Source organism: Ochotona curzoniae, unplaced genomic scaffold (assembly GCF_017591425.1).
Source record: "Ochotona curzoniae isolate NIBS_2020 unplaced genomic scaffold, NIBS_Ocur_1.0 scaffold_4683, whole genome shotgun sequence".
Lineage (NCBI taxonomy): Eukaryota > Metazoa > Chordata > Mammalia > Lagomorpha > Ochotonidae > Ochotona > Ochotona curzoniae.
In genome coordinates, this window is record NW_024467121.1 from 24,323,094 (window position 1) to 24,346,518 (window position 23,425).

Sequence of the window (23,425 nt, forward strand, 5' to 3'; positions counted from 1 at the left end):
CCGCCCCGGGCCGGGCGCGGGCAGCAGTCGGAGCCGCCGGCAGCCGGCGAGCGGAACCTCGGCTCCGGACCGCAGCAGCCGCCGGCCCTGCCCGCGCACAGGCTGCTCCTCCCCTCGCCTGCCTCGAGTCCCACCCCCTCTCCTCCTCCTCCTCCTGCCCGGCAGCGCGCTCCTCGTGCCCGCTCGTTCCTTCGCCGGCTTCTTCTGCAGCGCCCGCTCCGGGCCTCCCCCTCGCTCGCCCCCCGGCGCCCCGGCGCGCGTCCCGAGCCCGCTGCGCGCTGGCCGCCGCCCGGTCATGTCAGGATGGAGATCCGGCAGCACGAGTGGCTCTCGGCCTCCCCCCACGAGGGCTTCGAGCAGATGAGGCTCAAAAGCCGCCCCAAGGAGCCTTCACCGAGCCTGACCCGAGTGGGCGCGAACTTCTATAGCAGCGTCAAGCAGCAGGACTACAGCGCCAGCGTCTGGCTTCGGAGGAAAGACAAGCTGGAACACGTAAGGGTGACTGGCTCCCTGGGGCCTCGGCGCGCGCAGGGGGGCAGGGTGGGGGCGTGTGGGTCCCCTGTCCTGGCCGGGGGGTCCTCGTTGGGCACTGTCTTGTTTCAGTGACCGGTCTGTCGGAACGGGCTGGGGGGAAGTTCCCGCTCGGGCTCTGCCTGGCCGCTGCACTTTAGGACAGGCTACTCGCTATACTGTGTTTCTGGGGTACACCGGTGGGTTGAGCAAGAAGTGGAGGTGCTACGAGCGTAATTACGAACAACTCGGTGCTGCACAGTAGCAGGTTTTAGGGAGTCGTTTGCCAGTGTCTCGGCATGCGGGGCGAATTTAACCCAGTCGGGAAATTGACAAATTACCGAAACCCTAAAGTTGTCGCTAGCCACCAAGACGGAGTGAGTGCACGCACAAACTAGTTTTCTGCCGGGTGTCCGCTGGGACGAGCAGTTTGGGGATCTTCGCTCTCTCCGCCTGAGCCCAACTAGGGAGAGATTTGTGCGTTTCAAGGAGAGGAAAAGGGGGAGAGGGAGCTGGTTGTTTCTGCGCCGTTAACACCTGCGGCCCTGGAGCGTGGAACCCTGGGGATAGTTGGAACCTGCGCTCCAGCAAAGTACGGCTTCTAGCAAGCCAGGCAGTACTGGTCCTGGGCTTGAGCCTCTAAGGCTTGCTATGCATTCCGCCAAGGAAAATGTCCTTTAAAAGGGGGGTGCTTTAGTTGCTCCACAGTTTCAAATGTAACCCTGCAGCACCTTCCTCCACCAGGTGTTACAGTGAATCTAAGAGAACCATGTCAAGAGCGAAGCACAGGTTAGCTGTGGGGAAAATGCTGTTTCTTCCCCCCAGCGCTGCACAGCCCAGGTTGAGGCTGTTAATGGAATGAGGTTTCCTCATATTGGGTCGCAATGGATGCTAAGACCGCGAACTCCTGGAACGCACGGGTCTCCTACAGCTACACCTGAGTCTCATCTGTCCCGCCTCCCCTCCTCTACCCGCTTCCCCCAAGCTCCTCACCTGGGCTTTGCAACGCTTACAGGCTTCCCAATCAGAAGCTTGCTGAGAGCTGTTTATCAGGATGTGAAAGGAGCTCTCTGCGCCCCCCTTTTTTTTTTCTGGCGGGGGGATGGGGGCAATATGGGAGTCTTATTAAGTCACTGAAAGCTGCATTTTAAAGCTTTAAGTTGGATAGCCAGCTCTGGCTTGTGTGTAATGAGTCGTTTGCTAATATCAAAAGGCTCCTCTTGGATCCTTAGGAAACAGGAAGTAACTTAAGGAAATGTTTAGGATGTCAAGTATTTTTTGTTTGTTTTTCTTGAGAAGTAACAGCATACTTTAAAAAAATGCATGCTGCAAAATTAGTGGAAGGACTGGTGATGTTATTAAAAAGACAAGGTAGCATCTGTGTAATTTGGATCTTGATTTGGGTCGCTGATTTGGGTACCAGGAAAAGTCGTCTGGCCTTAGCATGAAGGTAGGGCACAACTTCGGTTTTGTTCTCCGCTCTGGGTGCTGCTGTGCAGCCTGTGCCCTTAGCTGATCTACTTCCTATATTCTCTTCCTGAAAACCCATAGTGCATCCTTCCATGTCTTCCTGAGTCAGAGACGCTGCTCCCGTTTCCCTGAGCTGCTTTTTCACTTTGAGGTGTTTCATCGAAAGTGTGAAGTCCACCGTGTGAGCTGTGGAGGTCTTACCTTTCTAACCCAGCCTAGGATGCTAGGTGCCCCCCGGGCCGAGAGGCAAGGCAGACCTGGTTGTTTGAAAGCAGAATGTCTGTGCTATCTCCTTCACTCAGATGTTCTGAGAGACAGCCTTGCATTCATGAAAAAAAAATCAATCTCATTTGTTATTTAAATCAGTGTAGCATTTGTTTTGCTTTCTCAAAGCCATTTCCCAAGACATGCTTTTTCTCTGATGTTTTGCTCTCTACCTACTCTCAACTAGATAAAGAACTTCTCTTCAGATGAATTTTTTTTCATGCTATTCTCTTTTTAAAAACATGAGCATTTTCAATGAGTTAAGGTATGAAAAATATTAAGCTCCTATGAAAAATGTAATTTTTATTTGAATCCAAGCACTTAGTTTTTAAAAAGTGTCATCTTTCATATGCTGGGAGGTTGCAGGGAGTTCAAATTCAAATGTGATATTTGAGATTTAATACCCCCTAAAAATGTACCTGATGTGTTGTTGCACTACAATGCTGACTGCAGTATAAACAACATCCCAAACCTGTGTGATGCTTTCTGATGCAGAAGTTGTGTGGACTAGGATGAGCGTGTCTTAGGGATTCTAAGGTGATATATGTGATGGCTTGAAAACACACTTCTGTTTAATCAAATGGATGACTACTTTTTTATTATCTAGAAGAATGAATTAGTAATTATGACAGAGATCATATGCCTAAAAACAGCCTACTCAGTTCTTTTGCTGGTGCTTTTAAAGCCAGTCTTGTATTAAGGGAATAAATAAGTTATGACTTCAAATGACAGTTGTATTCAGTCATCACAATAATGGAATTCCCTGAGATGAAATGTGGCATTGTGTGGACTCTGTCCAGACTTCAGAGGCATGGCTTAATCTGAAAGTCAATAATGTGATATAAAATGACAGTGAAAGAATTTATTTCCACCCTCTTTGGTAAAATTGAGCACAGTTTCTCTCCTTTTCTGGTTTAACAACTACAGAACTAGCATCCAGGTTGGACAAGAGAAAAGTGACGTGAATCGATTGAGGACTGGAATTGTTTGAAATGATCTTTGCATTGGGTTCCTGTCATTGCTTGGTGTGTACTTGAGATGAATGCCTATTGAGACCTATGTGTAGGTAGGGGATTCTTTTATTCCTGTGTCTTGGTTAGATGTCACGAGGAAGCTATGTTCTGCACTGTGAATTTTGCAGCTCCGCTTGGAAAAATCAAGAACAAAGTAAACTTTTTGGCCACATGGAGAATGTTGTCTTACTGTGAAAAAATGCTCTTTGTTCCTTAGAATCTTTCCCTTCCTCAAAATGCCTGTGGCTTTAGAAAGCATAGAATTAGAAGTTTTATTCACTGCAAGATCCTATAGTCACTTGAGTTCTAGTGTAAAAGTGAAGGATTATGGTCTGGAGTTCCCTCTAGGTTTAAGGAGCCACTCCGCCAGTCCCTGATCCATCCTTGTTGCCTCACTTTGAAGCTAGGCATTGAATAGGGTTTGGCTAATTCCAGAGGAAATTGTACCATTAAGTTGGAGTCGTTTGGTGCTGGGTACCCTTTTTGAACTTTACCTTTAGAAAGGGAGAGAGACAGACACTTTTTTGCTCATCTTCAGGGTTTTGTGCCAGTGTGACTACAGAGGCTTCTTGGTTTTATTTGTGACAGTGCGACACCCTGTTTTCTCTACTACTTCATTGGCTGTTACTAAAATAATAATTGTCTCTGGGTAGATACACCTGAGTTTAGATTTTTGACTCTGATAGACCATCTGTTAGGTGTCAGGGGCATCACTCAGTGCTTTTCCCTGATGTTTCTCAGCTGTGCAGGTTGGCTGGGGACTCAGTTTGTGTTGGCTTGCCTGATGGAGTCTCCCTTCTGATTGCCAAGGCTGCTTCAGGGGGTGTTGGGGAATGGGGAAATGGCTCAATGCTTCCATTAGGAATAATTCATCCATACTACATGTTTATTGATCAAAGGTTCATGGCCAAGACTCACTTCGACAGGACTAGAAAAGAGAAAGGTGACCAAGGCCCAGAAAGAAAATGAGCACATTGCCAATCAGTGCTGATTAGAACTAACCCAGCACATGGAGCAGTGTTTGGCCTATGTTAAATGCCCAGCACCTGGTTGTCATTACTTCTCAGGTGTGGTCTGGTTGTCCAGCTCAACCCTCAGAAGCCACCCAGAGAGCTTCCACACTCAAAATTGCCTGTATTTTTCACAACACAGCCTGCATTATTGTCCTGAGCCTTTGGAATATAGCTACTGTGGCCAGCAAGGGCAGCTCAGTATCCTGGGCCTGTTACACTGTGTCTTTATCTGGCTTTCAATCCGGTCTGGGAAATATGACTCTGGGCTCCAGAGGATCTGATTTGCTTGCTGCTTGTCCCTTCTGAAGCTGATTCTTCTGGTATATATCCTACATACTGCACCTTGCTCCATTCCCAATCTATGCCTTCTATCCTACTATGGGCTGGTAAGATTAAGTCAAATGACATTTCACTTACCTGCAAAGTGGCTCAGAAAGCCAATTTAAAAATGGCAAGAGAAAGCAGAAGAGAAAGTCAGTAAAAAGTAAAAGGGCAGAAACTGTAAGGTCACACTTGTAGTGAACCATAATATCTTGGTTTAGTAAATGCCTCAAACATGAAAATTTTCTTCTCCACATGTGAATTTGCATCAACTTGAATAGAGTTTGTTACCAATGAAGATTAAATAAATGCCAGTATACACTGCCTCTTGATATGAATAATTCACAGAATGAGCCGGGAATAAATGGATTAGAGCACACTTGGTCACAGTGGTCTTGGCTCACATTATGTAATGCCATTTGTGTCCCACAGAGCAGATCTGTGAATGTATTATAGTCCACAGAACAGGTCAGCAAAGCACCAGAAGACAAAGTTCAACCTAAAGGAATGAATCTTTAAAACGTTCCATTAAGAATCAGGCAGATAAGCGTACACAGCCTGGCATAACTTAAGAATGTGAACATTTACTAGGATTATAGATAAACAAAACAGACAAACTCTATGCTGAGGCAGGATTCTTTGCTTGTCTAACTGATCAAGAAATCAAAGTTTGGATGTCTGTACATAAGTTCTAATGGGTTTTGGTATTGTGTTCATTGTTACATTTGTCACTACGTAGTGAACACGTAGTAACCCACTAAAGAACTGCTCGCCCTGAGGGTTGACCCTGGGTGCTTCTGAAGGATCTTTAGTTGCTTTGAGCTCTGGTGAGTGTGGCTTGGTGACTTACTTAACATAATCATAGTTTATGACATACTTAATATGTTTAACTTGACAGGATCAAGAATACTGGATTTATATCTTTTTCTACACCTTTATCATGCACATTTGTCTAGAATGATCATTGTTAGAAAATGTTGTATACATGTGAGAATTGAAGAAAAGCTAATATATAGTTGTTAGTGCCACCATATTTATTGAAGCCAATGGAGTCAGTATGCAAATTAGATGAAACAGTTACCATGTAAAACTAAGAACCAATAGCAGTTATAATGGTGTATCAGTGTCAAATACTTGGAATAAATCTCACAAAAGTTGATAAAACCTTTTTTTATCCATCTCCAGATTCATCTATAGAGTAGATATAACTTTGATATCAACAAATTTGTGCATTGAAAAATGATTCTAAAATTTATGTGGTAATGCAAAGTGCAAAGAATTGCTGGGATAAGACTAAAGAATGACAATACTACATGACTGCTTTGGGACCCCAATTTTTTCCCTAAAATCAAAATAGTAAAAGCAGTGTGGTATTGACATAAAGATAAACAAATCAGTTAACAGACTAGAGGGTGCTGAGACTGGTTTCTTTTGTATAGGTACTTGATTCATGACAAAAATAACACTGAAGTGCAGAGAGAGAAAGATAGCCTTCAAAGAAAGTAAAGCAAGATCAGCTGTGTATATTAAAAGTGAATCTTGGGATGTGTGGTATAGCATATAAAGCCACTGCCTGTTAATTTCAGCAATCCCATATGGGTACCAGTTTGAGTCCAATCTGCTCCATTTCCCATCCAACTTCCTGCTAATGCATTTGGGAAAACAGTGGAAGATGGCTCAAGTGCTTGGACACCTGCATCCATGTAGGAGGCCAGAAGTTCCTGGCTTTGGTCTGGTGTACCCTGGCCACTGGAACCATCTGTGCCATGTATCAGCAAATGGAAGAACTATGTGTTTGTCTGTCCTCTTTCAAATGAATAAGACCAATCATTTAAAAAGAAAAAAAAATGTTCCTCAGGAGTATAGACAAGGACTTTAATCAACTCCCAAAATTTCAATTTTGCTCATATACATTGTATCTAAGGAAAAAAAGTGGATCTTGATTTCACTTTTACATCATCCACAAAAACCAGTTAAATGGTTCAGCAGGCTCAGTGTGATAGAGTAGTAGCTGCTAAAGTCCTTGCCTTGAAAGTGCCAGGATCTCATATGGGCACCAATTCTAATCCTGGCAGCCCCATATCCCATCCAGCTCCCTGCTTGTGGCCTGGGAAAGCAGTTGAAGACAGCCCAAAGCCTTGGGACCCTGTATCCACATGTGAGACCTGGAAGAGCACCTGACTCTTGGTTTCAGATTGGCTCAGCTCCAGCCATTGCAGCTGCTTGGGGCGTGAACCATCGGACGGAAGACCTTCCTCGCTGTCTCTCCTTCTCTCTGTATACCTGCCTTTCCAATAAAAAAAAAAATAAATCTTTAAAAAATGTGGTTCAGAAATTAAACTGATGAAATAGTATATTGAAGAAAATAATATGAATGAGCTTGGACTAGGAAAGTTCTAAAAAGCAGAAGTGGTGAAATAATACATTTTAAAGTAGACTGTGTTAAATTTGAATACTGTTTGTCTAAACAGTCCCACTGAAGGGGTAAGCGCAAGTCACACAGTTAAGCAATACCACTTCTGTCCACTATGACAGATTGTTATCCAGAAAATATGAAGAACATCTACAAATCAGTAAGATTATCATGGCCCACTAGAAAAGCCAGTCGGACAGTTGAACAGGAACTTTTCAGAACAGGATAACATCCCAGTGTTATCGCGTGCCTGGCAAGGTATCAGTTGTCATGGAATTGCAAGTTAAACCAAATCAGACCATACAGTCCCCAGAATAGCTGAAGTGAAAATGACTGAACTGAGTGTTGATAGAAATGGAAACATAGATGGCTGTTGTAGATTCTGGAAGGACTATAGTTCATGGAGCTGCTCTAGGAAACTGTAATTTGCTAAATGAAAGTAGGCACCTAGGACCCAGCCATTCAGATTCTGTGTGTCTGTTAAACAAGTACATGTATCAAAGACACAAATGCAAGTGTTTATTGAATTTTTTTCCAGCAGTTCCCAATAGAATGCAGACAGAATATCCAACCACAGTTGGACAGTGCAATGTAACATGAAACAGTTATCTAAAGCTTACATCTGCTTCTCTATTGCATGCAATAATGTGTGCAGTAATGTGTGTGACTCTTGCAAACACAGTAATGAGTCAGAGAGGACAAATAGAATGATTCCATTTATGTGGAAAAAGTAGTCAAAACTAAATTATGGAGCTAGAACTCAAAGTGCTTACTGCTAAAGGTAAAAAGGGCAGGAGAGGGTTTCTAGGAAACCAGTCATTCTCTATCACATATTTTAAGTGATGGTTGCATAGTAAATATTTACAGAACTGTATCCTTAAGATGTGCATACTTTATCTCTTATTTCAGTGAGACTTTGCAGTTTTAGGGAAGTGTGTAGTGTCCTTCATTATGGTTATTGCTTGTCTCCGGCTCCTTGGAGTCTCTGCTTCTCCATCTTCTTTCTGCCCCATAAGCCTTGGGCCATGACTCCCACTGTCACATTTGTCTCAATGTAGGTGACAACTGCTGTCATCTTTCTAGATGGCTCCTCAATCTTTTTCTCTCCTCCCTTTGCCAGCTGTTTTAGGCACCTTCCATGTTATTCTTCTGCACACATTCTACTGTGTTATAAATGAACAACTCCTTCGCTGGATTACTCCTTCTTTAATAAATTCAACTTGAACTTCCTATTGAGGGAGACTGAGGATTTTGGAGATGCCAGGCTTTATTCCTTAAGCAAGAAGCAGACATTTGACTGGGTATGTTATTTGGAAAGTCCAGGTTTCAGTATAACTGATGATATCAGGCAGTGTTGAAGAACAAGAGCATTGAAGTGGGGAGAAAAATGTCAATGTGGTGCCTGTCGCTATTGCCTAGGATGTTATAAGGTGATGGAAGTAGGAAAAATGATGAAACATAAATGCAAGAAGTGTTTTGAAATCAGAGTATGTAGGACTGGACACTAGATTGGATGTGGGGAATATGACAAGTTTATTCAATCAATTGATGCTTATTGAGTGTCACAGATGTGCCAGAAACTATGACTGTTATGATTGATATAGTACGAACAAGGAATATTTGGAAATCCCTTTGAGAATTGAAATTCTGCTCTATTCATCTTTGCATTTTGAACTCAAGCTATTGCTGTTGTCTTGGTCCATGTTATGATTGTTGTAATTAACAAGCATTCTGATGCTTGCTTCCGCAGTGAGCTGAGCTTCAGGGCTTTTAAGATTCAAATGTTTATGATTGGCCTATAAACTCAGGTTATTTATCATCTAGTTTTCTGCAAAACTCAACTGTCATGTCAATACTTCTAAACCTAAAGCTTGTGTGTCATCCCTCTTACTTGGTCCTCTAACAATATGAGCACATTTTTTTTTAATTGCCGGATTGTTGCCTTTAATGTAAAGCTTGAATTCAACCATAGTGTCCTATTCCAATCATTGTTCTCTTTATTCCCGGCATAGTACCTTATAAGCATTCTATATTGATTAATTTGACTATTGAAAGGGTAAGGGAATGAATTAATGAATATGTATGTGTTCAGTGAAGCAGGACGTATGCACTAGAGTGAAAAAGATAAGGTGACCTATGCTACTTGTGAAATATATGCTGTGCATGTTAAACGCAATAAGAAACCAGAGAAAAAGAAAAAAGAAAGACGTGTCATGAGAAACCATCAAAAAAACATTCCCAGAGCTGTGGCTGTCAGATGGAAATGACAGCAAACAACAGTGTGTCTAGGGCCCGGCGCAATAAAGTAGTGGTTAAAGTCCTCTCCTTGCACGCACCTGCATCTCATATGGGTGCCGGTTCTAATCCTGCAGCCATGCTTCCCATCCAGCTCCCTGCTTGTGGCCTGGGAAAGCAGTTGAAGACAGCCCAAAGCCTTGGGACCCTGCACCCGTGTGGGAGACCCAGCAGAGCTCCTGGCTCCTAGCTTTGGACTGACTCAGCTCCAGCCGTTGCGGCCACTTGGGGAGTGAACCTTCCGACGGAAGATCTTCCTCTCTGTCTCTCCTCTCTGTATATCTGCCTTTCCTGTAAAAGTAAATAAATCTTAAAGAATGTGTCTAAGCAATTCTATAGGTTGAGTGTCCATTGATTATTTTTTAAATTACTTGAGAATTGGAGGTTTTGCAGCCACTTTGGTGACCTAGTCCAACATAATAATCTAATGCTATTGTTTATAGTGGACCTTTTTAAAAAATTTTTGTGCATCTGTTTTACCAGTCAAGAAGAGAACAGTATTTTCCTGGAGTACTTTGATCTGACTTACTGCCTAAATATGCTGGTTCATGATGTAGCTGCTGCCCTGCTCACACTTGATCAGACTTGAAAACATTCTACAGCAGAGCATGTGTCAAAACTGCCAAAATCCCCTCTAAGACCTGCCAGTCTTGATCATTAAAAAGCTCCAAAGACTTCCTGACCTGAAAGTTTTCAAGCCTCTTTCATTCCCTAAGTCTTCTTGCTTTTGTTAGTGACAATGTGCACTTCATACTAAAAGTCTGTATACACTTTTACTTCAGAGTAACTCTGGATTTACGGAACAGTTATAAAGGGTAGTACGATCATTTCCTATCCAGAATACCACATTATATTTCAATGCCGTGTCTTCTCAGGCACCTAGGTTTGTGACAGTTTCTCAACCTTTCCTAATGGGTTATGCCATTTTAAAGCATGTTGGGGAAGTATTTTATAGACTATTGCTTACTTTTTGCTTTGCCTGGTTGTGTATGATCAGATTAGGATGCTGATTTCTTGGTTAAATGGCATTTCCCAGGTTTCTCCACTATCAGCTCACTATTTTCCCTTTTCACATTTGAAAGTGTGATGTTAAGTCCCAGGTCCCCACATTCAGCAATTCCTAGTTTAGGAAGAAGTTAAATTTATCTTTCAGAAAGATTGCGTTTCTTCCCCCGATGTGAAAGGATATGGGATTCTGATGAGGGGCTTTAACAGGCACACTAGATTGTTTTCATGTTGTCCGCTAATGAAAATTTTATGAGAATGAACATATTTCTTTATCCTAGAAATCTCTGATGACAAGTTATTTGAATAGACTTTTTGACCTTTGGAAAGAATGTGTTCACTGATAAAATTAGTTAGAAGAAAAAATCTTTTATGGAGAAAGACTAAAAGCATCCATTACGTTTAATTCCTACTAAACTAAGTAGGCTGATCTCTAGCCTGCCACCTCTTCTATTGCTGAATGTGTCTGCTTGAAAACACAACAGGTAAGTGGGATGTAGGATCAGCTGTGGAGTCAGTGTTTGTGTGACTAATCCATAGACATTTCCATTCTAATAGCAGAGTGTGTTTATAGCTGTGTTGTCTTAGCCGAGAAACTTGTTATAGAAAGTGACTTAATATAATCTTTGTCAGATAATTCTAAGATTAGTTGTCAATTTGAATAGAAAATAAATACGAGGTAAGTGGATTTATCCTTGCATTAGGATTGACTTCTACATTTCAAGGTAGTCATCAACAAAGTGTGGATATCCATATGGAAAATTAAGTGCTCTCTTGACTGTCACTGTTTAAAAAGATTGTCATTCTATCAAGCACGGCATCTTCCTAAAAAAAACAGTCAGATGTTGTGGCAAAGTTCCATTGAAATATAGAGGAGTATGACTAGCTAGTTAGTCACTTCTGCTCAACACCCATGATTCAGATCTGTGCCTTGAAATTTTGTACTTTACTACATTGAATACTAGGGCTGCTTGTTAAAATATTTTAAATTCTCCAATGCCAATGGCCTACTGGTTCTTCAGCTCTTCTTAGCCAGAAACAACATTTTCTGAGTGTCTAGATTTGTAGTGATCAGGGATCAAAAGAATTTCTAGACATTAGCTTTGTTGAAGATCCCTCTTCTAAATGACTTAAATGGCTGAAAAAGATAATGAGTCCCAGAGAGAGAGAGTCTCTTGTCTGGGGAATGTTGTCCTTGCCAAGGGCACTCTTCCTGCTGCTGCTGAATGACCTTCCATGCATGGCATGGTCCCTTGCTGCTCCCAAGGATGATGGCTTGCGTTGCGATCACCCTTTGTTCCAGTAATGCTGTCTCTTGGCTTCAAGGGTGTTTGGGGATGCTGAAACTGGGGTGATGCTGAGGATGGTGTTTGTTCATTTGCTGTGCTTATTTGAGGCAGAACTGTGCTGATGCCCTGAAGCTGCTCTTCTAAGTCAGCAGGACCTTCTTCCCACCTAGTAGAAGTGAGCCTCACGCTGATGTCTTGCTTTTGTGATAGAATGGGTAGTGAGTTCAGTGCTCCCAATGTTTTCTGTGAAGTGCAGCATTTTTATGGTTGATCCCCCTGTTTCTTCCTACAGCTTTGACTTTGGAGCATTGGAACTTGAAGGATAGGAATTGTATCTCTGGCAATTTCCCCTCTCCTCTACGGTCTGGGGGCATATCCTGATGTCCTGTTCTCCCTTTGGGAATCAGTTTCCTTTCAGGGAAAATCGTTATTTCTCCTCCTCTTTGTATCTCCCCAGGGGACCTAAAGTCAGCCCAGTTGTCATGGGTTCAGACCTGTGTCCCATTCTCTTGCTTGCAACTGAATCCCTCAACTTCTTCCTTGAGTGACACCTTCATGGGCAGCAGATGTGGATAGTTCAGTGAAATGAGAGAATTACAGTTTGGTTGTATTCATACTTAAGGATCTCTAAACAGAGAATAGATAACACGTGATTTAGAGTTAATTTCTTAGCTATACTTCAATAAGATATACATTGGCCCTATCTTCATCAAAATTCATTTATTCTATATATAGTGAGGAATAGAGGACTCTTAACCTGCTAGAGAAAGCATCAATGTATGTAGAAGCTGGCATTGTACTCAGTTGGCTAATCCTCTTCCTGCTTTATTGGCATTCCTTATGGGTACCAGTTGGTGTACTGGCTACTATACTGATATATATATATATATTTAAGAATTTATATATCTTTATTGGAAAGGCAGATTTACAGAGATAAGAGACAGAAAGATCTTCTGTCTACCAGTTCACTCTCAAGTGGCTGCACTGGTCAGAGCTAATCCAAAACCAGGAGCCAGGAGCCAACACCACCTCCTGGGTCTCCTGCGTGGTACAGGGTTCCAAGGCTTTGGGCCATCCTCTACTGCTTTCCCAGGTCACAAGCAGGGAGCTGGATGGAAAATGGAGCAGCAGGGACATGAACTGGCACTCATCTGGGCTCCTGGTACATGCAAGGTGAGGGGGCCTCTTGCTTTACTTCTAATGTGACTCCCTGAATATGGCCTAGGAAAGCAACAGAGAATGGCTTCATTGTTTGAGGTCCTGTACCCACCCAGGAGACCTGAAAGAGGCTCTGGCTTCAGATAGGCTTAGCTCCACTGTTGCAGCCATGGGAAGGCGAACCAGTGGATAGAAAATCTGTCATTCATGCTCTCTTGTTTCTGTCCCTTCTTTCTGTTTGATTCTGCCTTTCAAATGATATGAAAACAAAACAAAACAAAACAAAACCTCTGTATGTAAATACTTGCCACATTTCATTTGTTGAGCAAATGATTCTGGTATGCACCAGAATTTTACTTCCTTTTATGAATGACTACAGCATCCTCCCAGTTTCCCAAGAGAAAAATGGAAACATGTTTATTGTCTCCAGCAGGTGCGATTTATTTGCTTTATGTTTATTGGTCTTTATGAATGCTTCTATTTCTTTTCATTTCCAGCTCTTACACTTGTGCTTGTATTTGCTTTTATTACACCATCCTTCTGATTTAGAGAAGCTGGTGGCACAGGGTGAGGAAGGTAATGACTTCTCAACAGTCAGGTTGGTCTTCATGGGGACGTGACTGGGCAGCATAACTGCAGAGAGAATCCCCGAATCCATCACCCCCAAGCTCGTTGGGCACCTGGGGGTCAGCCCTTGTCTTTCATCTTGAGCGCCAATGATGCTATATTTAATTCACAGCTGCCATGGTAGCTGTCCTTTTCTCTGGCCCATTGTATGGAACTTAAGCACAAGTGTGATGTTGTAGAACCTGGCGTGATGTCAGTGGGATATATTAAAGCAATAAAGGAAGGAAGTGTCCCCATCACAGCACTACTTTAGAAATGCAACCTTTTAAAAAAATTATTAATGATTCCATAATGTAGCAATTAGGAATAATGCTATCATATGCTTCTGTGTGTATCACATAAATAAATATATGTAATTTTAATATGTCAATACTCAGTTAACACAAAGAAATGTGTCTTTGTTTAGAAACCTCTTCATGATAAACTAAGCCTTCCCGTTACACATCAACCTATTTCTTCATTGTTCCCTCATCTTTAGAATCCAATGAAAACAGCAGCTTCAACACATCAATTTCATTTTACTGCTACTATTCCAAGTACTCAGTTGTATGTATTGCTCTATAATTCAGACATGATGATTTTCTAGAAACTTTAAAAATCAAAATGACTGGAGAAACTTGTTTTAAAAAGGACTTCATGGGAAAAATCATGTTTCATGTAGAGAGAAAACACCTTTGACCTAAATATTCAAAGTGAGTTTCTTGCAGTTATAAATCTTTAAAATACATGTAAATTAACATACATGTCATATAAGCCATACAGTTATTTCATTTTAGATGTCACAATTTAAGAAACGCCTTCATGGATGGAGACTGTAAATGCAAAAGAGCAGCATGTTGATACGTGCTCTGTGATTAAAGATTAAATTGAAAAACTGTTTTGGTTCTGTTTAAGGTTGGTGATGCCTTCATATACTCTGAAGATCAGAGTCCTAGAAGGTACAGTCTCCTGCCATTGGAGAAGTTGAGCCTCGCATGATGCTAGTTGACGCTCATGCTTGCCCATCATCACCATTATTTTTATCAATTTGGGAAAGCCCCAAGAGCAAATAAAGAAAAATCGACCAGTTGCTTTTGACAAAACCCTGAAGTCTGGTGTAATTAGACCACACAAATGGGAAGAATCAGTTATTTCTGCAACTTCACATGGTTAAGGTCCCCATGTTCTTTGCAGCTTCATTCTCTGTACCCCAGCTTGTATCCTCAGGTGCTGAAATAACATCAACCATGTCATAGAACATATCTTCCTTAAAAAAAAAAAATTCAAGGGCCAGAAGAGAGGATTTGATCTTCTGTCTCCTTTTTAATGGTGAAGTACTATCTTTAGCAATATTCTATGTTTTACTATATTCTATTAAGTATTTAAAAATTAGTAGTCTTGATTACCATTAGTCAGTTTGAACATTTGATTGTGTAATTCTATCCTTCATAAATATGAGCCTTTTAAAATACATGCTTTAAAAAAGCCTTTTTAGAGGCGGTGCCTGTGCTTGCTTTCTGGTTAGCTATGGAGAGTTAGCAAGAGGACTGGTCCTGAATCACAGTCTCCTCTCTGCTGACTTCCTGGATGGTGCTCACCAACATGGTAAACCCAGAGATAGTTTGAAGGGAAAGATGATGTGATATGTTTTGAATAAGCTAAATTTGAGGTTCTTGTGGGGCACCAACACAGAGATATCTAATAGAGTTCTGTGATTGTTAGAAATTCAGGAGGTTATCAGAGTTGCAGACATTAGCCTAGGGGCAGTAGCTGCAATGATGAGTATAAATGAGATTAATAACTAAACTGTGACTTACCATCTCAGATTACTGTCAGGCTTGTGTTCTGCCATTTATGTATCTTCAAAGTTAATTTATCTCCCTTTTCCTCTGAACCAGCGAGAATCAGAAAAATGAATCTTGTTTGTCTATGTTGTCACAGCCATATAATGGATTCTGAAGTTTACAAGAAGTACTATTTGGATTTTTTCTTGCTTTGTTTTCCAGCCTTGCATATTTCTGAATTCTAATGAGAGAGCTTTGCTCTAAAAACAAATGTAAATAGATTTGGTTTTACTTCTTTGCTAACATTTCTAAAGAACTTAGAATGGCTCTGTGTTCCTGAAATTGGCAGAGGGCTGTCTTAAAATAGAGTAACCAGTAGCAAAACTAAGAGGGGAGAGAAGTGACCATCGTATGAAAGATAGTGCGGTTTATAATAACAAATTTTGATACAATATGAAGAGAAATGAGTACTATCCTTAGCTCTAATTCTGTCCAGGTGTTTTGCTGTTGGGTCGGATTTCTTGGCCTGAAACTTACAAAAGCACTCGTGGTTAGAGACTTAGGATACCCTAATAGGTCAGTTATTCTTCTGTTCTCTTTGAATCTTGTCTAGGTAGTGAATCTTACTTCAGTGCTAGGGAGTTTTTAGGGAGTGTCTACCACATATATCACCTGGAGACAGTTGGGGATAAAGTGGTATGAGACAGGTACCAATCTTGGAGTACATTGATTAAAAAGTTCATTTATTTTTATATAAATTTTCTCAAGTTTTTAAAGTGAATTTGTTTATATAAAATCTTAATTATTATTCGTCTAGATGGTATTTGGGACCAACTCCTAGTTGCTGTCCCTAACCTTCCATTTCTATTTTACTCTGCAAAGCCCTGACACTTAGTTATTAAAGATTCAGTTATTTAAGTATTTCCCTTCAATTATCATTTTTTCTTATAATTTTTGTTTCTCCATGGAATCTACTTGCTACATTTATTATTATTATTTTGATGATCTTTACATAGCTGATTAGGGCACAAAGGTTCAAGGGCTACAGGAAAGTGGCTAAGACCATTGTTTCCATATTCTGTCTTCCCTATATCTGGGGGTAGGGAGAGAAGAAGGGAGAAATCCTACCCAGCATCCCAGCCATCCAGGGACCCTGATGTGGGGCATGCTCTGGGGGCACTGTTCAAGTGGTTTCAATAGTTCAACTGTTCTGAATTGCTGCCAGTCTTACCATTCCAAGCACGATGAAATCTCTCCAGAATCCACTGGCTGACATAGTCCACCTTAGAGTATCTACTTGCCCAGATTTTCACTGCCAACACTTGGCTGTGGTAGTTGATCAATCCGTCTGTCCTCTGTCAGTACCAAGTCCTCTGAAGGCTCCAATGTACTGCCATATCCTCCATGTGCACTTGGACGTACTGTCTACCATTCCATCTGAGCCTCTGAGGAGGGAAACAGTGGATAGCCTCTTTAAAAGTACCTTATTAATAGAAAACACAAGAGTGTGCTTTTGATGCTGTGGTTGAGATGTCACCATGGTCACATGTGTCCAGTTTTAGAGTGCCTGGGTCAACTATGGGCTCCAAGAGATTTTCCAAATAGTTTTTTTTTCATCCAACCATTTGGGACCAGTGTTGTGGCATAGGTAGTTAAACAGGTGCCTGCAATGCCAGCATCCCAAATGGGTGCCAATTTTTTCCCAGCTGATCTACTTCATCCAGCTTCCTGCTAATGGCATCGGAAAGGCAGTGGAAGATACTTCAAGTATTTGGGCCTCTACCACCCATGGGAGAGTTCTGGATGAAACTTTTGGTTTACACCTGCTCTAGCCTCAGTTGATTTGGGCATTTATATATATGTATAATAGGTATATACATATATATATACACACACATATATATACACACACATATACATATATAAATATGTGTGTGTTTATATATATAATATCCCAATTACAGTTCGTAAGATTTTTTGGGAGAACTGAAAGAACATTACATTTTGTAAAATTTACCTTATGGTTCTCGGCTCAGTTTTTTTATGACATATTTGTACTTTTTTTTTTAAATAGCAGAGTTCCCAAAACAGTAGCTTTTGTGAAAAGGACTTAGTTTCTGTCTTATAGAAGTCCAGATGAAGGCAGCTCTTGGGCTTGGGCGAAGTTTCCAGCTGTTTTCTGTGACTCCTGAAGTGTGTGACTCTTGTCAGAGTCATGCCCAGGTTCCCAGATGCAGGAAGGGTGGGGAGATACGTGCCCCTGCCCCACAGAGAGCCGAGAAGGGACACCACCTGATTCCATATGCACTGTTGTCTGTGTTGCCTATGCTGAATTCCATGTCACACTTAGCTGTAAGGAAGGCTGACACATTTAATCCTCATCTAGGCTGACTAACATCCCAGGGCTGTTTTAAGAAACTGTTACAGGATACTCACAGTCTTTTAATGGTTTTCATATTCTTTGATCCTTTAGAAATCTCTAAAAGCACCAGTTATATAGATTAGTTTGTTGTATGTAAGGGGAGAAAAATGTAAAGGAATTATAAATCACAATAGTGGTAATTTTTAAAACGTTTCATTGATCGTCTTGTAGAAACAGTCTCTCCAAGTTGGGTGAAGTGGAAAGAAAGTGAATCTACCCAAAAACACTGTAAAAAGGAAAAAGACCTGCCATTCAGGAACCCAATCAGGGGATGTTTGATAAGGCTGCAGTAGAAGCTATTAAATCCTTACCTTATATAACATTAAATAGCAAAATCCTCCATTTAAAAAAATTTACTGGAGGGCCCGGCGCGGTGGCGCAAGTGGTTAAAGGTCCTCGCCTTGCACGCCCGGGATCCCATATGGGCGCCGGTTCTAATCCCGGCAGCCCCGCTTCCCTTCCAGCTCCCTGCCTGTGGCCTGGGAAAGCAGTCGAGGACGGCCCAAAGCTTTGGGAACCTGCACCCGCGTGGGAGACCCGGAAGAGGCTCCTGGCTTCGGATCGGCATAGTATCGGCCCGTTGCGCTCACTTGGGGAGTGAATCATCGGACGGAAGATCTTCCTCTCTGTCTCTCCTCTCTGTATATCTGCCTTTCCAATAAAAAAATAATAAAAATAAATCTTAAAAAAAAAATTTACTGGAAAGGGTGTCAATCTGTGCCTACTAAAGTTGAAACTGAGTTTTTCAAGAGTGATTGTATGGAGTATTATTGTCTGAAAAGCTGCCTTCCATCTCAGGAGATCAGAAATTGAAGCAAGACAGATCTTCCCTCCCTCTCTAACCTTATCTCTCTTATGCCATTTAAAAGAAAGTTAAGCTGATTTTAGTTTTCTGATTTTTTCCCCCATTGCAAAAATTTTCTCGTTAATAGATAATTTCCCTTGTTGTGAAATTTTGTGATCTGAGAAGTTTCCTGGCTGTGCCACAGAAACATGAAAGACTAAAGGATTTTCCCTGCTAATGCTCATTACAGAAACAAAGGGGAACATTTAAGTCCTGGCTATAATTTCTTTGTTATTTACATTTTACCAATTTGATGCCAAAAGCTAGTAAAGGCACCATGGTTACATAATTAAACAGAAAACATGACAAAATGTGGAAGGCTAAGACCCCATGCTAGTATTTCATCTACATTTTGTAATAACACATTAAGTTACCCTAGGGGTCTAATTACTAACGACATAATTGGTACTTGGTGGTTTTGAACATCTGAATGAGTAATCCAAACACTGTGGCTTTAAGTCTGTATTCTCTTATGCCACCATTAGAACAGCTTCAGATAAGGTTGTATGTAAATCTTTTTTCAAGATTTATTTATTTTTATTGCAAAGTCAGGTATATATAGGGAGAGAGGAGAGAGAGAGGAAGATCTTCCATCCAATGATTCGCTCCTTACGTGACCGCAATGGCCGGTGCTGTGCCAATCTGAAGCCAGGAGCCCAGATCCTCTTCCAGGTCTCCCACGTTGGCACAGGGGCCCACAGCTTTAGGCCGTCCTCGACTGCTATCCCAGGCCACAAGCAAGGAGCTGAATGGGAAGCATGACCGCCACGATTAGAACTGGTGCTCATATGGGAGGCAGGTGCGTGCAAGGCGAGGACTTTAGCTGCTGGGCCACGGTGCTGGGCCCCTGAGTTAGAATCTGAACCAGTAATTGCTAGGATCAGAAGTCAAACTCCTAACATTTTATCTCTAGACCTTTTCTTGTTCACATTCTCCATCCTCCCCGCCCCCCACATTTTTATTCTTTGCTCACTTATTCAACAATTTTCCTTGGGCACTAATATGTTGCTTACAAAGTTAACTTAAAGACATTCCAAAATAGACATAAGAGCTGAGTAATATTGAGCGTTATTATTTCTCGGCTAATTTTAGAAGGGTTGCCATGTCTTTGCTTGTGTTTTTCCCTGGGATGCTGCTTAGAGCCTGCGTCTTTACTGCTGTTTTCGTTTATGAACTGGTTAGCAATTCATTTCTTCTAAAACTTTTTTGGTCTGCCTAGGAAAAAGATATCAGTGCCCCCCTGCTGGGGGGATTGATGTCTGTGTAGCGGAAACCTTCTGACCTTGCCTGGGGGCACTGGATACTGGGGAACAAGCATTTGTGGAACATCTGCATAGTGCACAGCCAGGGACCAGAGAAAGGGTGATAGGGCAGCGCGGGAAAGCTGGAGGGAGACTTGGAAACTAGATAATGGGGAGATTTGGTGCTTGCTTCCAGAGATAAGAGTCAGCATCCAGTTTGTGTCATTTTCTGCTGATTCTGGGTTTCCATCATACTGGAAATGTTTGACTTGGTTGAGGGATCTGTGTGGGCGTTTTATAAATGTGTTCGGATGAAAGTGCACTTTCCTTTGCCTGTGGTCACTCTTACTTTCAAGACGACTTCATGCAACACAAAACCAAGGGAGAGAAAACTTACATTACAAAGCAAGAGTGTGCATGCACAGCCCAGCAACCCAGCCGTGAGTATGGCAAGAGCTGGCAGCTGAGGGGCCAGCAAGAATGAATTCTTTACCCCAAGACCCTGTTCTCGGGTCAGACCTGGCAGAGCTGCATGGTACATCACTGTGCAGGGAAAGTTAATGTGAAGAATGAGTAAAGATTGAAGAGATAAAAATGTTTTTTATAGTTCATTTGTAAGAGCAGAAAATTAAAGGAAATTTATGGGTGTGTTGGCTGATTTTCAAATATTGATGGGTCTTATTTAGTGATGGAGTTCAGCGATGAACCCATTGTAATTGAAAATGCTCCAAGTTGAAAATACATTGAATGCACCTAGCCTGCAATGCCTTTTAGCATGTGGCACATTATCAAGTAGGCAGCATTTCCCCTGTGAGTGGAGCTGAGGCAGCATGGCACGACCATTGTCCCACACATCGCTAGACTGGGAAAAGGTCAAAATTCAAAATCCAAAGATTTTTCACTGAATGCATTTAGCTTGTTCACCATCTTAGAACTGGAAAATTGAACCAATGTAAGTCAGAGATTGTGTGATAAATGGAACGTTTGCAGGAAGAAAAGGGGTGATGATGAGATGTGGGGATGTTGCTTAGGAATCCTCATTACATAAATCATTAATAATGACGAGGTAACTGAGGTTCTGTGGATGGGAGAGTCGGAAGTGAGGTTAGGACAGCCGATGGTCCTTCTGGAACAGAAAATGAACCTTGGATTGGATTTAGGGTGGCATGCAGAATACAGCTGCACAGCCCATCATTTGTGTTCTGTGAAACCTGTGCAGAGGCAGACTGGCTGGCTGGGGATCTGAAGAATGTAGTTTCAGATGCACATGTTGAACCAGCATGGGTTGTGTGACAGGGATGGACTTGGAGCCTTGAGACAGAGGAGCGATGGGGAACCCATGTCCATGGAGGCTGCAATGCAGTACGTGCTAAAAGCCTGCTACCAGAGTCTCTGCAGACCTGCCCGTGACAGATACAGGGAGTGTTTATATTGGGGCTGTCACATGCATTCAGTGTTTCAAGTATACAGAGTGAGAGCTGCCTGGGCAGTAGATTAGGAATCACAAGCTGTATACCCAGTGAAAAGGTTATGTGAGGGCCATCCTGCCCAAAGTTAGAATAGGGAAGAAACAGACCTAGGGAAGACACATCTAGGCATTGGATGGAGAGAAGGGGAAAGAAGGCGGGGGCAAAGGAAGAAAAGCAGGGATGCATACGATGTACATACAAGTGTGATTATTTTGTCTAATCATCCATAAAAAAATTTCATGTATTTTATAATAAAGTACTTATTAGAGCTAAGGAAAGATCAGAGAGTGAGCTTTTTTGAGATACCTAGAGACCACATTTTAAGGTAGAACTCCCTGCTGGCAGTTTTGCTATGAAAGGAGACTGCAGACAGGAATGTGAAAAAGGCAGCAGTAGAGGGCCACTGTTGTGATAAACTGGGTGAAGCTGCTGCCTGTGATGCCAGCGTTCTGTATAGGCACCCGTCTGAGTCCTGGCCACTCCACCTCCAGTCATGTGCTGGGGAAAGCAGCAGAATATGGTCCAAATACTTAGGAGACCTCGATGTAGTTTCTGGCTCCTGGCCCACTCCTGACAGTTATGGCCATTTAGGGAGTGAAAAGATGAATGAAAGTGCATTCTGGATCTGCCCATCACACTACCCATAGACCATTTCAGGATTGTGCCCTGTGCTCACCTCTGTTCTCTTCTGACTGTTGCACATTCATGCATAGACAGAACTGGGATCTGCCTTCCTCTGTATGTGCGTGTAGCATTGGATGTGAACTTCAGGAAAAGACCATTGGAGGTTTGTCCACTTTCATTTTGCCCTAGTCAGGTCCGTGGACTGATGCTTCTTTTTATTTCAAGAGGAATGTGGAGAGCAAGTGTTGAATCTACTTTTTAGGATGCCAACGTGCCATCTTGGAGTGCCTGAGTTTGAGTCCAGTTTCTTTTTGTTCTACCCTTGGCTGCAGTGGCTTCCTGCTACTTACCTGGGAGATGGGATTGAGTTCCAAGGTCTTGGCTTCAGTCTAACCTGGACCCTACCATTGTGGGCATCTGGGAAATAAAGCAGCTTTTGAGGGCATACTGACTATTTCAAAATAGGGAAAGATATTTTAAACAACAACAGCAACAAAACAGAACAAAACACCTTAAAATACTAGAGTGGTGTGAGCAGAATCGCATTGCATAGACAGCAACAATAACTGGTCAAGGAAGACTTGAATAAAATTTAGGACAATTGCTAACTTTCAGGGTAAACAATAAGTTCCAAGGTAGTAAAAGCACTTTTTTCTAGTTAGCCTGAGGAGATTTATTTAGATCAGATTTCTTTATTTTTTCATCTGCTTATATTATAGGGTTAAAAGTTGAATATTTGTGTCATTTCCCTCCTTTCCCAAATTCAGATAGCAGAATCCCAGCTCAAAGTGTGACATAATTAGGAGACAGGGCTTTGTGAAGAGGATTAGATCATTTGTAAGAAGAAATATGATGGAGGTAATTTTTCTTTCTCTTGGCTGTTTGAGTTTGCAAAGAGATTGCCACCTGCAAACTGGAGAAGAGCTGTTGCCAGATGCCAGTCTCCTGTTTTCTTGCTGTTGTGTTTCCTAGTCTCTGGAAATAAAGACATGAATGTTATGAAAAGCCCTCCCTAGCTGGAATCAAGAAGGTCCTGTTGTAGCAATCTGAGCTAAGACATAGAGGGAATGTAGGTTGCCTTGCAGACTCCTCAGAGTTGAATCCTAATGATACTGGAGCTGTATTAGTATGTGTAACATGTGTGTAATACATTGTGCTCTGTGTTGGTGGCTGTGGAGGAGAGACCATAGGAGAATGGGGGGTTATTTATAGAACTTTGATTGTTGGCATGGATATGTTGTTTGTTGGAACCCTCAGGAGAAGCTAGTTGGTATGCTAGAAATTGCTAGACGATGAGGATGCTAAGTAGACATATTGAGTTCGGTGTGTTACTTCCACAAATAGTAGTAGTGCCTAGTGAAAAGATAGATGGGGAATTTCAAGCTTGCAGTAAATATCTAGAGTTCTTGGGGATGGAGGTACGCAAAATGTTGACAGTTGCAGAGCTACAGGAAAGGAGTTGGGAGGCAATAGCATAATGAACCAAGTTTTGATAATACTGTATGTGTGGCAACTTATTCCAACAATGCCACAGAGACAAACTGTTATTACCATTCAGGGAAGCACTAAAAGATAACCTGACATAAAAATTTTAAGACAGTGTTGTAAAATGAGGATATATAAGACTCTGAAGTTTCATCAAATGGAGTGAGACATAATACTAGGGAATGAGATCAAAGAAAGT

General features: G+C 41.9%; 1 protein-coding gene across 1 annotated transcript in view; it reads left to right on the top strand.

The window, feature by feature from the left end:
* The first annotated feature begins 303 nt into the window (after window positions 1–303).
* The window catches only part of PLD5 (phospholipase D family member 5), a 316,875-nt gene continuing 293,753 nt past the window's right edge, over window positions 304–23,425 (top strand). The window contains exon 1 of the mRNA XM_040967871.1: window positions 304–492. Coding sequence (XP_040823805.1) covers window positions 304–492 — 189 coding nt within the window. The remainder of the gene's footprint in view (window positions 493–23,425) is intronic.